At 40.6% G+C, this 15,591-nt stretch overlaps 1 protein-coding gene across 1 annotated transcript; it reads right to left on the reverse strand.

Annotated features, from left to right (window-relative positions):
* Positions 1–977: 977 nt before the first annotated feature.
* c13h12orf4 (chromosome 13 C12orf4 homolog) lies at positions 978–14,074 on the reverse strand. Its single transcript, XM_060885181.1, has 14 exons — positions 13,994–14,074; positions 13,139–13,323; positions 12,173–12,318; positions 11,771–11,952; positions 11,282–11,381; positions 10,293–10,414; positions 10,084–10,190; positions 9,450–9,650; positions 8,424–8,552; positions 7,081–7,152; positions 6,771–6,973; positions 3,176–3,233; positions 2,601–2,668; positions 978–1,617 (listed from the first exon to the last, which is right to left on the reverse strand). The coding sequence occupies exons 2-14, from the start codon at positions 13,314–13,316 to the stop codon at positions 1,525–1,527; spliced, it is 1,659 nt and encodes a 552-aa protein (XP_060741164.1). The 5' UTR covers positions 13,317–13,323; positions 13,994–14,074; the 3' UTR covers positions 978–1,524.
* Between the last annotated feature and the right edge of the window lie 1,517 nt (positions 14,075–15,591).

Raw genomic sequence — 15,591 nt, forward strand, 5'->3', positions numbered from 1 at the left:
GTTTAATGATTTTATTTTTCAGAACCAGAATCAACAGCGTTGTGGAAACCTGTGAAAACCTGACATTGTAAACCTTTGTAGTTAATGAACAACCTGTTGTTTTTTTATCCTCATACTAGCATCTGTTTCCTCTTTGTTATCTGCTGTGTTATCGAAGGCTAACCATCTCAACACCATAAAACACTTTACCTTCATACTGTCAATGGAAAATATTTTTAAATTGTGTTGCTACGGTAACCAAAAAAGGCAGGATAAAATGTTACTACATGGGTTTGAGACCGAGATTCAGATATTAGTGTATTTTATTGTGAACAGATCATATAGTCAGGAAGTTCATCATCATCATCATCTCCAGGGAGCCTTAGATTAAGGTACAGTATCAGTGTCTGTTAAGGATGTAACCAGAAGTAAAAAAAAAAAAAAAAAGTTCAAATTTATTTAAAAACTATTCATGGTTATAAAAAAAGGAGCTAAATCAAACAGCAGGTCATGCAATACAGACAGCAGGTCTGGCCTTTAATTGGCATCTATTATACAAACACGTGCTAAATCACTTAGACTACTGGGCTCTTACATGCTCACATGGCCAGTGTCACTTGACATATGAGATCAGCAACTTTTTTTTTAGTGGCGCATTGGCAATGCGTCCTCTGGTGGTCAGAAAGAGGCCTCAGATCTCTGACTGCAATGCAGCACAGAAAAAACTGCTCGTCATCACGCATTTAAGTTCTCATGAAGATCACAGCGAGGAACGCAAACTACACACATTCACACAAACTTTAACTTTTCTAATGACAGACTCGTGACTATCTATACAGCAAGAAGTACATGATTTTTTTCAAAACATGAAATAAAACTTTATCTTTAAAAGTTTCATGACATACTTATATAAGTTTGTGATGGATTTAAAGGTTGCACTGACCCAATACCCAGAATCAGCACCGAGCTGATACGAGCAAAAAATATTGCAGCAGATGTTTTCAGTTTTCAGAATTTTAATTAAACAAAAAACAAAACAAAACAAATTAATTTTGAATAAAAGAAAAGTGGTTCATGACAAAAACATAGACACAACAAATCAGGAACAAACTCCATTTTTTTGGTCTCGGTAAAAAACTTCATGAACCTGAACCCCTCTGTTCCGGTGTCCACCCCATGTCTAAATACTTGGATACGTCACCGGTGCATCCGGAGGTCATCACTGAGTTTGCTAGCACATGCCAACTGTTTAGAGTAGACACAGCTGAGAGAAAGTCCACAATAATCACAGCTGTGGAATTCCTGAACTACTTAAAACACACAAACATCTGGATTTTTTTTAATACAATTATCATGAAAAATATGCTGGAACAAGACGGATAAGCAAAAAACAAACAACAACAAAAAAAAGCCTGCCACATACGATCAGTCTGCCATGTATGATCGCATAAAGAAATCTCTTCCGTTGTCATTCGTGGGTAAAAGTGCGGATGCAAAGCGTCCTTGTTCGTTTTTGGTGCTATGCCTACAGTATGTTAGACTTGGTCAGCGTTTGGATGTGAGCGTGAGAGTGGAGGAGACTCGGAAGATCTGAGGCAGCATGTTGCTCAGCTGGTAGAACATTTCCTCCGAGATACTCTGGCAAATGAAGCAGAAGACGGAGCAGAAGTGCTTAGTACGATGGAAGTGGTACTTAGTACGAAGTGCTTTGTTAATGGAAAAATGAGATAATTAATCGAAAATTCTGACCAATCATAATGGAGAACCCAGCAGTGATGTGTGTAGGAATAAAAACAAGGCTTGGTTAGAATAAGCGTCAGTTTATTTATGGTCTCAGGCCACTGACAAGCCAGCTGCTATTTTAATCCAAATTTCCCAAATTACCCAGAGATTATCAGTGAGTAAACATTAGCCAGTCTATATATATATATAAAACGCTCACAATATTCATTTGATGGACACAAAGGTGTGGATAGGAGCTATTTTTAAGAGGACGGGATGTAAAACTGTCATTTGCGAATGTCAAAGATCCCTTTGATGCTTGTTTTATCCCGCTAGCGTGTAAGCAGGAACGAACCCTCTATAGGTTCTTCCAGGTTATTAGAGGATAGAGGCAGCTGGCGTTCAGTAAAGCAAAGTTACAATCACGCCCAATCGGATGGAGCCGAATATCACCGTGACATGCAAGAAAAGGTTGAACTAAAGCCGGAGATACGATGAGCCGAATTTATTTTTCACCAGCAAAAACAAACTGAAGGGAAGCAAAAAAGGAAAAGTGGCTGTGTTAGAAAATAGAGGAGAGACGAAAGGGGTAGTTAACAAAAAAGAGGAAAGGGGAGGGGCTTGTTGAGAAAAAAGAGTAGAGAGGAAAGGGCTAGTTGACAAAAAAGATTAAAAGGAAGGGGGTTGTTGACAAAAATGGGGAAAGGGGAGGGGCCTGATGGCACAAAAAGAGAAAACATGGGAGGGGCTTAATGCAAAAAAGAGGAAAGGGGAAGGGGATGTTCACAAAAAAGGGAAAGGGGAGGGGTTTGTTGACAAAAATTGGTAAAGAGGAGGGGCTTGTTGAGAATAAATAGGGAAAGGGGAGGGGCTTGTTTAGATACATTATAAGGTCATACCTGAGGGACGAGGAACTGAACGGTCCGGGAGATGCCGCCATCCCATGATGCCATTTCCATCATGAAACCTGCAAAAACAAAACAAACCAAAACAAAGCAAAAGTCTGTGTGTTTGTGTCTCTGACTCTTCCTGAACCTTATCGACACGACTCTATTCCTTAAACAGAGATGTGTGTGAGGCCGTGTATTTTTAATCCCCACACAGTTCCTTTTGTTTGTACGCTTGTTCTATTCCCCAAAACATCAACAGTATAACAATAGTTGCTATTAAACCACCACGACCCTGAGCAAGCCATCACTAACGATGAATGAGTGAACGCTGTGAACGTTCGGTTTAAAAACACTAATCCGGCTGCACAGAAAGTGACTCGATATTTAAAGATTAGATTCAGAAAAAATGAACAGTGTACAAATAAAGAATCCTCTCTGTCCTCACAAACACTTACTGCATAAGTGTACAAACCAACCAGCTCAGAACGTGTCTAGCTGACGTTCTTATTCCTGAGAGTAATTACGTAGTGGGCAGCGTGTTCTCTAACGTCAGCACTTCCCCTTTCTGCTCTTTGCTTACTCACCTTTTACGCATTTAAACACCAGCTCAGCTCGCTTCAGACACCAGGGAATGGTCATCTCCTGTAGAAAGGAAAAGAGTGTGACTGTACAGTATTATAGTAAATCTATTTAATAGAACACACTCTACTCAAGCAGCAATGGTCTGAAAAGCACCGCTCATCCTGGTAACACTTTATTTCAAGGAATGGAAATAATGTGTTAAAATGAAGGTCTTGTTATTTATTCATTCATTCATTCATTTTCTTATCCGAACTACCTCGGGTCACGGGGATCTCAGGCGTCATCAGGCATCAAGGCAGGATACACCATGGACGGAGTTGCCAACCCATCGCAGGGCACACACACACACACACTCATTCACTCACGCACTCACACACTAGGGACAATTTTTCCAGAGATGCCAATCAACCTACCATGCATGTCTTTGGACCGGGGGAGGAAACCGGAGTACCCGGAGGAAACCCCCGAGGCACGGGGAGAACATGCAAACTCCACACACACAAGTTGGAGGCAGGAATCGAACCCCCAACCCTGGAGGTGTGAGGCGGACATGCTAACCACTAAGCCACCGTGCTCCCCAGTTATTTATTTTAAAAAATGCAATTAGATACACGCAGCTTTATTCGCTACGAATTAGCCGCTATTTATAAAGACTCAAATGGATTTTCACACTTCAACTAATTCCCCGTGTCATTACCAATAAATCCTGGTTCTTAAAGTCTTCTTCTGATTTGCATATTTCCAGCGTCAACAACTCTGGCTAAATCCAGCGTGCCACTGCTTTAAATAACGTCTCGTCTTACGCTAATATATCTGTAAAGAAAAAAAGTTCAGGTCTGCTGTTCCTCACCTGAGCAGGTATTGTTATCCTTTCACCGCTCTTTTTAAAATATTTGTGTAGTTCATCTCCGACAATACGCTAATTTTCCACTGTGACGTATTAACCCCTCGCTACGCCATGCACTTCCGTGATGTTCACGTTTTGCTGCCTGACTCTATCCAGCATCAATTCTGTTAAATTTTTTACATGATATGAGGTTTTCACATGCTGTTCGGTTTCAGTTCACTTAACATTCCAACACAGCATCATTTCACACTGTAGACGTTTGGCACCGCAGTGTGGGTTAATGCTGTAAAGATAATGGACCAGAATTTAATAGAAGCCTTTATTTTGTCACGTATACTTTACAGCACAGTGAAATTCTTTCTTCACATATCTCAAAAGGTTGTGGTCAGAGCACAGGGTCAGACATGCACTGGAGCAGAGAGGGTTAAGAGCCTTGTTCAAGGGCCCAACAGTGGCAGCTTGGCGGTGCTGGGGCTTGAACCCTGACCTTCTGATCACCAACCCAGAGCCTTAACCATCTGAGCCACCACTACCCCAGATCAAGCTGATCCTGCATCAGAGCAGTGTTTCATAACCCCAGGGAAAAATCTGTGCTTCATAAGGCCGCTTCGATACATATATTCCTGTATATGTATACAATACATATTCAATATTCCTCTACCCGGGGTCGTGAGTCGTTTTTACAACGGTAATCCTGCAGTATGGAAATCCTGTGTACTGCCACAATACTTATGTAAAAATGACAAATGTTTAAATAATCAAGCCAACTAACAGTGACGCAACTGTCTATGAACTCGGGTATGCGGAAGAGGGCGGAGCGTTCGACATCTTAATAAAGAATTTACCATAATTAGTCGTTCACAATTGTGTACAGGTCTTTATGAATCAAAATAAATAGTACATAGCACATAGTACATAAAGTGTCAATTTTGCATTTATTTATATTTTGAAAAGGGTTGAAAAGGAAAGGAATAAGGAATTAAAAGGTATTTCCAAAACACTGTATTTTGATTATTATTTTTATTTATTTATTTATTTTTTATTTTTACATTCAGATGCAGCTTTGTGTAAATGTCAATCCTTAGCTACAGTCTGTGATTAGCTGGACTGGGATCAGTGAGTCTGAAGATGGGAAGTGGAGGCACAAGCGATTAAAGATCTGGGATGTTGATCGGAGGATCGGGGTTTAAGCCCCAGCACTGCAAAGCTGCCACTGTTGGGCCCTTGAGGAAGGCGCATAACCCTCCCTGCTCCAGGGGCAATGTATCATATCTGCCTCTGCGCTCCGACCCCAACATCATCAGTTGGGATACAGTATGTGACGAAAATAATTCCTATGTGCTGTGATGCACATGTGGTGATAATAAAGGCTTCAGCTTCTATATAAAAGTGACTCAGGATAGACTTTTTTCTCCTCGCCGAAAAGTTCAGACTGTCTGGCTTAAAAAACAGCGACTCTAAATGACAGAGTAGGTACAGAGTTTTGGAGTCGATTCCAAAAAACAGGATCCCGTGTACAGCAGGAAGAGACGAGACGTCGATTTAATTTTATGTCCTGAATGAAGTGACTAAATTTAGTCAAACGCAATGCAAGTGCATTCAGACTTGATTTAATGTTTATGGAGGAAAAATAAGAATTTGTTAAAAAGTAAAACGAGCAAACTAAATGTTAATCTGAACAAAAATCTTGTTTGTACACCCTAGACATGGTAATGATTTTCTTCACTTTTACAACTATTTCAAAATAATAATAATAATAATAATAATAATAATAAAAAATGACGGCATAAATGCTATTTAAAGGTGCCCTTCCACACAAAACCGTTTTTACTTGTATTTTTTGATATGTGTTCGGTCCATATGTGTTTGTGTTGTGTCGTGAATGTGAACACGAACTTCTACCTCCCCGGGTCAGTTCTAGCCACTTAAAAGAAATAAGGGGAGAAATCAGGTCAGTTGGAAAAGCTGCTCAGTGTGACGTAGTAATGATTGAGCTCATTACTATTCATGAGCTCTCCCACTTGAGACCGCGCCCCCAGAATTCGTGTAGCTCAGTGAGTTTCCTATACAGCAAGGATGGCTGAACGTCAACGGGCTTGTGAAGAAGCCGTTCTGCCGCAATTCAAGGTGATTGTAAACAAATTTCCTCTAGCCTAGGTTACTTATTGCGCTGTGTGAATGAATAGTCATGCGCTCATATCCTAGCGGTTAGCCAATCGGAGCCAAGCAGCATAGCTCATTTGAATATTCATGAGAACTGGCGCAAATCGAGCTGAGTCTTCCTGTAGGCTTTCTATACCACACTAGAATGGCTTGAAACAAGGTAACCAAGGCATTTTTTCCACAAAAAAATGTTAGAGTCCATGGTAAACTTCAGACATTACCACAAAAGTAATGAAATATGTGTGGCAGGGCATCTTTAACTCCAGTGATGAAGACAATTTAGTATCTAGTGTTTTTAAAATTCTTAACAGTTTTCCTGATACAGATTACACAGTCTTGGAATTCTATTGATGTGGGAATTACTACAACCTGGATGGGATACCAGGCCTTCACAGGGTAATATACACACACACACACACACACACACACACACAAATAGGCTCTCCTCCTTTTGGATTTTGTAGACGGGAGATTCCATTAATAAAAGTAAGCCGAGCTCAGGATCGAACCTGGGGTAATGTACTGTAAGGTGTACCTAATAAACTGGAAACTCGGTGTACGTCCTATATCACAGGACGGAGTCTTACCTCAGACATGTCGTGCACCAGCAGCAGCGGGACGGTGATGGTGGTGATGTCGTGCGTGCAGCACACTTTGAGGATGTTTCGCAGGCCCATGATGGCCGGGTCTCGAGCCGTGAGGTTTGCCGAGCGCACGTTATCGTCCACGCATAGATGAAACATTATGTGAACCTCAGACAAGTTGGAATGACGAGTGATGTAGAATTCACCTGCAGGGAAAAGAATGAACTCTAATAATAAATAAAGCTTTAAAATAAAAAAATTAAATGAATAAAAATAAATAAATAAATAAATTTAAAAAAAAAGACACATTTACCGGGAAGGATGTTCGCAGGGTTTCTCTCGATGTTCTTGTTTTTTTCATCGTTGCTCCCGTTTCTTGGAATCTCTACAGAACAAAGTATTAAAAGTAGATGTATATTTTTAAAGCATAAGTGTTTTTTTGTCTGTGGTTATTTTCCCATTACAGCACTTCCTGCTTTTTTTTTTCCAACTCCTCACTGATTCATATCTATAAACTGAATGAATCTCTGATAGATGATGTTTATTATGTCGCTTTGTAGAAGCCAACATTCTGTTTTCCTATTTAAGCTTAGACAAAAATTTATAAAATTTAATGTGGCCTAGGGCTTTCGAGCCACATGCACCAAATTCGGATATGTTGTAGACCCTGGTCTGAAGTTTGTTGCTATGACTTTTATAAGCGATCCGAGTACGGGTACTTCCGGTACCGGGTCTCAAAATGGCCTTTTTCCCCATAGACTCCCATTATAAACTTTGGAGGTTTATAACTCGGCAAGCTTTCGAACTATCTACACCAAACTCGGCCAGCTCCTTTAGGGTGATACTCTGAACAAACTTTTAAATTGGTGTACCGACTGGCCTTTCGGTTGTGCCACAGCCCCGCCCCCAAAATATGCAAAATCAAAAAACTTTTTACAACACGGACATGTGACATATCAAAACACTCACAACAATGAGGGGAACTTCCTCACGTGTATTCTGATGATGTCACGTGATGTCACGTGAAAATCAAAAATTAGCACAACATGAACATGTGACATATCAACCCAATGAGGGGAACTTCCCCAGGAGTATTCGGATGACGTCACATGCTCGTCTCCACTTGCCTCCAAATGTTCTGGCAACCTATCTTTCTGTCCACTTGACTCCAAACACTGACCCTTATGTCCATTATGACTCCTGGCGTAACACTGACCCTTATGTCCACTCGCCTACGAAAAGCACCGGCCTTTGCGAATCCTTGCCTCGTCAAAGCCGACATCAAAGTTTGTCAAAGTTTAGTTTTACAAATCTAGTTTTATTTTAAATCAGAAAACCTGAAGGTTATCATACACACCAGATGGACATGTGATTATGGAAATATCTATTCTAACAAGCTCCGTAAATCAACAGCACATCCATAAAAGAAAAACTCTGGCAAAATTATTCGATGGCCAGAAAAAGTGCTGGATAGTATTTTGTTGTTGCTGGCAAAGGAAAGGCAACACTTCCCTGTGGAGCTCGTGAAGTCTGATACGCTGTGGTGCAGTGCAGAGGTGGGTGTTTAGAAAGTGGGAATCCGTCACACACACACTCTCTCTCTCTCACACACACACGCACACACACAGTTGCTGTGTCACTCACTCACTCACTCACCCGGCTGTTCTCTCTGTTTGCTGCTGCGCTGCGCCCGTGCGTACAGCACCACCTGCTGGACCACCTCCAGCTGCTCAGAAAGTCGGGGGAAATGGAAATCTGTGCACTCCTGAGACACGGTGGCAAAATCTGGATTCATAACAAGAGACAAAGATTAAAAGCAAAATGGTGACAGGTTTCCTTTATAGCATTTATCCTAGCACTATAGTGACCCAGATAATGACGTGATCTCAGAAGCTGAGGTTTACACAACTTAATTTTTTAGGTGATTTTATAACAATTTTAGATTCTCCGGTTTTAAGAACCCGAATAAAAATCAGCGTGTACGGTAATTATAATAATAAATGATCACATTTTGCGTCTTATTGATTGTTGATTTGAAATCGACAACATTTATTATTTAGATCAATAACTTTTACTTTTAAATGCTAAATCTTAACATTCCGTTTCATGCTCCGACTAACGATTGTTAAAATAACTGCAAGGCTTTTATAAAATATCTGACAAACTGAAACATTCATTCATTCATTCATCTTCTACCGCTTATCCGAACTACCTCGGGTCACGGGGAGCCTGTGCCTATCTCAGGTGTCATCGGACATCAAGGCAGGATACACCCTGGACGGAGTGCCAACCCATCACAGGGCACACACACACACACACACTCATATTCACTCACACACTACGGACAATTTTCCAGAGATTTTGCAATCAACCTACCATGCGTGTCTTTGGACCGGGGAGGAAACCGGAGTACCCGGAGGAAACCCCCGAGGCACTGGGAGAACATGCAAACTCCACACACACAAGGTGGAGTTGGTAATCGAACCCACAACCCTGGAGGTGTGAGGCGAACGTGCTAACCACTAAGCCACCGTGCCCCCAAATTGAAACAGTATTTTTTAAATGTTAGTAATAAACTAGACAATCAGTATGAGCCAATTTATGTCACTTGTATACGAGTTCCATGGGTTAATCCGTTCTTCACAAATATCGAGATTATCTAGACTGGGTGAGGTGCCATGCCTCTCTTTATGCCGCTGTAGGAGTTCACTCTGTTATCGACGAGCAGGACGAGGCCACAGAGAGAGGACGAGTACAGAGAGAAAGCCATCTGAAGCCGCCGTAGCTTAGCGCTGCCTCCGCTGCCGTGGCGTCTGTGCTTGCAGAAGTCCAACACGTTGGCCCGCACCAGCCGCAGGTTGTGCATCGTCTTCAGCTGAGCCCCTGAGATGACAACAGAAAGATGCCAATGTATTGAATTAGCAAGGACAGACTACGCAAGAGCTTTCTGATTTTTAACTTGAATTCGATTCAATTTCCGCTAAGACATAATATTTCAGATTTATCCTCAAATTAGATCCCAGGTTAGAAGTGGTTGAGACCGGGATCCTGATGGATGCAACAAAGATATCAAGTTTTTATTCTTATGTTAACACTGTGACACACACACACACACACACACATTCAAGCACTATGGACAATTTAGAGATGCCAATCAACCTACAGCAAATGCCTTTGGACTTTGGGAGGAAACTGGAGAACCCTGAGGAAACCCCAGAACAACATCCAGACTCCATACACAAACAGTATCCGATAAATGGGTATTTTTTTATTGTGCTTGGTACAAGTCCTAGGTGTTTCCAAACAGATCCCTTACCTAAATGAATGGTGAAGCTCTCCTCCAGCTGTCGATGCTCCTCGAACCCTCTGGCCCCCAACTCGCTGACCTCGGTCAGCTGCCCAGGCTGTACCTTAATCTCCTCCCTGCAACACAAACCAAAATCCACAAACACAATTTGTCAATTTGATCAGAGGTCATTTGTAAAAGTCAACTACGAGGCTTGTGATGACACTAATGACACTTGCGTGATGGTGCTGTTGTTAGGGTTGCGAAGGTCCTGGTGTAGTTTAACCACCCACTCTTGGTACTCTTGCTTTTGTATTCCAGTTACCTGCTTCAGCTCACTGGACCACTTGTTCTCCAGCACCTACACACCAGACACAACAGATACTACCACACTGAGCGAGAAGATCCAATCAAAATGTATTTTGTTGTCTTTCAGCTGTTTCAGCAGACAGACAGTAAGAGTTAACCCCTCGGTAGCTGGGTCGGTTTCCTGCCACTTGAACACCAGGGACGTCCAATCAAAATGTATAATAATCTATAAAATCTATAAATCAACATAATTTCATTGTGCAGCTGCAAGAATAAAAAAACAAAACAAAACAGTAGCTTCACCTGTAATGTCATGCACATTAGGGTGAAGTTTATTCATTCACTCACTCATCTGCTACTGCTTATCCGAACTACCTCGGGTCACGGGGAGCCTGTGCCTATCTCAGGCGTCATCGGGCATCAAGGCAGGATACACCCTGGACGGAGTGCCAACCCATCACAGGGCACACACACACTCTCATTCACACACACACACACACACTCTCATTCACTCACACAATCACACACTACAGACAATTTTCCAGAGATGCCAATCAACCTACCATGCATGTCTTTGGACCGGGGGAGGAAACCGGAGTACCCGGAGGAAACCCCCGAGGCACGGGGAGAACATGCAAACTCCACACACACAAGGTGGAGGCGGGAATCGAACCCCCAACCCTGGAGGTGTGAGGCGAACGTGCTAACCACTAAGCCACCGTGCCCCCCGTGGTGAAGTTTACTTTAACTGTATTTCTTTGGTGTTAATCATTCTTACTATTACATAAATCGTGCTTGACCTCAAAGATAAAAGAATTAAAAAATATTTTAAAATGATCAGAGTGTTTTATTTTTCATCCAGAACGTAACACCTCTACGTCTTGCTGCAGATTGGCTCACTGTGTCATTATAGTCTTACCTGCTGAGCATCAAAGTGCTGCGCTGCCACTGTATTAACGTCCTGATCGCTTAACGTCTTTCCCAGCTCCTGCATGACTTTGTCCATTTCTGCTGCTTGCCTGTATGTGAATGAACAGGCCAACCATCAAGACCTATTATTTAAAAAACCTCCCTTTGATAAACATGCTGCTTTTGAAGCTGAGGTTCATTTATGAATATTCTCCAGACATATAGGAGCGAGACGTGATCTGCGGGGTTCAAGCACTTTGGTAAGTACTCCTGGTACCAAGCTGCACAGAAAGCTAAATAAAAGTGCGACATGTCAAATGAATTTACTGATTTGGACAAATACAAAGCAGAATTCAGTTCGATCTGTGCATCAGTCCTTTGAATTTTGTCACAAAGACGTCATTCATGTTACGGCTGTTTGAGTAGATTATTCTTGTGTCCATTATGACTGTTGCAGATGATGTTAAGTATCCAAGGAACCTTCACTTGCTCTACCAACCTCTCCTGGAGCTTCTTGAGCTCCATGTCTCTCTCGCTGATGAGCTCGGACACGCTGACGTAGTAGTTGTGCTCCAGGTTGAGCAGCGTTTCGGAAGCCGGAGAGTGGATCAGCTCGTGATACACGTCTGCGAAGTCCTCGTCCCAGCTGGGCTCCTCGGGCCAGGCGTGTTCCAGCGTCGTCTAAAAGCAGACACCGCACGGTTTGCTTTAAAACTACATGCTATATTCAAAAGATTTAATATCTGAACGTAGGAAAACTATCATTTTAGTCGTAAAGGCAACTTCCATATTAAAACAAACAATGTAGAACAAAGTGAAATGTTCAGAACTAATAGAAAAAGACCTTTCTGACGTGGCATCATTGTACTGAACATAACCCTTGTATTTGTTTTGCTCTTACCTCAGAGTAGGCCTTGGCCCACATGTTGCTCAGTTTATTAATATCAACTTCTCCATTCGTGATCTTCTGTAAAGCTGCTTCAGCTTCGCGGTCGTAATCTTCTAACGTTTCTGTCTCAATGAACACCAGAAGTTTGTTCTTTAAGTCTGGAATAAATCAAGCATTTGTAGTTAAATATCTGAATTTTCTTGTCTGCTCTCTTATCGTTAACATTTATTCATTCCTTTGTCTGCTTTGTCCTCGTCAGGGACAGGAATTGTTAAAATCATTTTTGCCTACAAATGTGACCAAACAAAAAAAGGAAGTTGCCTTTGACAGACTTGGTCTGCGGTCGTGTATTGATGTAAAACACAAAACATCTTCACAACTGAGATATTATAAAAAAAATGTACATTTTTGTTGGATAAAATTTGAAAAAAAAAAATAAGAGAGAATGTGCTAGAAAAAGTAAACGTGGCCATGAAGAAAATATATAAATAGTATTCAGAATTATTCTCAGATGTGCTTTAGATCTGAAACATCTCTTATTTTTCAATTAGATTTTTGGCACCAATAATTTTAGTGGTTAGCACGTTCGCCTCACACCTCCAGGGTTGGGGGTTCGATTCCCGCCTCCACCTTGTGTGTGTGGAGTTTGCATGTTCTCCCCGTGCCTCGGGGGTTTCCTCCGGGTACTCTGGTTTCCTCCCCCGGTCCAAAGACATGCATGGTAGGTTGATTGGGATCTCTGGAAAATTGTCCGTAGTGTGTGATTGCGTGAGTGAATGAGAGTGTGTGTGTGTGCCCTGTGATGGGTTGGCACTCCGTCCAGTGTGTATCCTCCCTTAATGCCCGATGACGCCTGAGATAGGCACAGGCTCCCCGTGACCCGAGGTAGTTCGGATAAGCGGTAGTGAATGAGTGAGGTTCAACAATTTTAAAGTGTCATTTGATCAATTGAAGAGTAAGCGAAGAGCGAATGCGTACCCTTTTCTACAAAGCAAGGGATTTTATGGAGCAACATGAGTCTCCCGTGGAGATCGTTGACATTCTCTTGAACAGGAAACTGTAGAGGAACTTTGAGGGTGCAGTGATTTCTCCCTGCCTTGAACTCGAACACAAAGTCTTTCTCAGTAGAACTCGCTTTCCCTTTAGTTTTCCTCATCTTTCACCTGTAAACACAAGGAAAACAAACAAAAAACACACGCTAAACACAACCCAGTGACTCTGTTGCTCGATGACATTTCAGACGTCGTCTCGAGCGATTTTTATTTTTAAAAAATCCATGAAAATTTGAAATAAAATAAAAATAAAAACGACACTGTAAGAAGATTTTTTTTGCACTTGATTCACATCACAGCTGCTGGTTGATGTGTTCAGACAGCAGGTTCTCTTGAGCAGTGTATAAAACTCCTGAATGAACTGAGATGCAATCAAACTCAGAAACTCTTACGTCATAAATTTTGATATGCAAATGATTCGCTGAATATTTAAATTGCCGTGCCGTCATTCGGTGACATCTACTACAGATAATAGACATGATATTTCAAATATATATATATATATATATATATATATATATATATATATATATATATATATATATATATAGCATGTAATACAGCATAACACCTTTAAATATATATATATATATATTATTAATAAACACCTTAGTGAGGGATCACTAGCACGAGCCTGTGCTAACTGGCTAACTAGCTAACTAGCTTGTTCCAGCATTCAGTTCAAGCTTCGACCTGATATCTAACACGCGAGTTTGTTTTTGAACTAATAAAGTGATTAACGTGTTAATGTGACATTTTGCGGTAAAAACAGTACACTTACTGTTAAACGGGACTGACGTTAGCTGCTTATTCGCCAGCTTCTTATTCGAATTACCGTTCCACCTTAAAAGTAGAACCTTAACTGCAGTAGCGGCGCCATCTAGAGGCGCTGAAGGTACCTACAAAAAACACCAAAAACACTGCGTTGGTTTGAGACAAATTGCAATTTCTGATTCATCCTGTATCGTTGTTTCACATTTTGCACATCTGAATGCACGTGAAAATACGTGTGATATCTAATCTAGTGTGTTTTACTGATTAATATGAAGTTACTTTACTGTAAGACCCTAACTTCCACTGCCTTGTTCACAGATCTATTTTTTAATAAAAAAAATCATATCATACTACAATAAATGAAACATTTGTCAGATTTTAATGCCATATGAAATAAGTTTTCCTTTTAAAGCACAACGTTCACTGAACTATTTTGTTAGTTTAATGCGCTTTTGTCGCCATCTAGAGGTGCAAAATGGCAATTTCAGGATATTTTAAGGTGGAACGGGGACTTAAGCTTTGCTTGTTCGATTGTCATCCAAACATCATTTTCGCATTAGAAACCGCAGTTTCAACAAAAAAAAAACAAAATGTGTATAAGTTACATAATGCTTTATTCATGTGTGATTAAAAATTAAATATTAAAAAACTCTGAATTGCACAATTATCGCAGTATAAATGGAACCTGACCTGATAAATAAAAGTGTGTGACGAATGTGTGTCGTGCAATCATGAGGCAACAATGTGATGAAATGTATTTACTGTTTGTTAATCAATTTAAGGTAAATCACTGATGAATTTCTTTTATTTCCTATTTTACCTAATGTTTACATCGTTCATGATTTATAATTACAGCAATTTCATTTATAAACAGTACTTAATTTTTTTGTTTTTGTTTTCCATAATATTGTTCTTAAGTGTTTGACATAATAACGTTTAATTCTGTATTTTTACAGGAACTCATATTGCAATATTTTATAATGAAATAAAATTACAAATCATATATATATATAATCCACCCAAACAAGCATTAAATTGTCAATTATATTATACATTATTCACATGTATACGTTTATTTATAGCCAGAATTTTTGCCTGTGATGCACTACTACATTTTGCCACTTGGTGTCAGTAGTTGTCAGAAATCCACGCATCCATCCATCCATTATCTGTAGCTCTTATATTACGAGTCTATCACAGGAGACTCGAGGCACAAGGTGGGGGACCCACTGGATGTGGTATCAACCAGTCACAGGGAACAATCACACACTTAAATAATCTTTATAAGATTATATATGTACATTTTAGAATAATTCAGATTTGTTCGTGATTTGTAAATGAGAGAAACCATAACTTTCTTTCAGTGAAAAAAATAAGTTGCTTTTCTTTTCCCTGGATTTATTGTCCATCAATCAGTGTGAAGTTTTCAGCATTTGAGCAAAGGTTAGGTGCCTTTGTTATTGTTCACTGGGATGAATTACTAGAAGTGCATGCTTTTCTCACACGGTCTGTAGCCATGCACACTTCATTCCAACTGTGAACACTGTTTTTTTTTTTCTAATTCATTCGTCTCACAAGGACAATGTGCACATTCTCCCCTCTGCT

Source organism: Tachysurus vachellii, chromosome 13 (assembly GCF_030014155.1).
Source record: "Tachysurus vachellii isolate PV-2020 chromosome 13, HZAU_Pvac_v1, whole genome shotgun sequence".
Taxonomy (NCBI): Eukaryota; Metazoa; Chordata; class Actinopteri; order Siluriformes; family Bagridae; genus Tachysurus; species Tachysurus vachellii.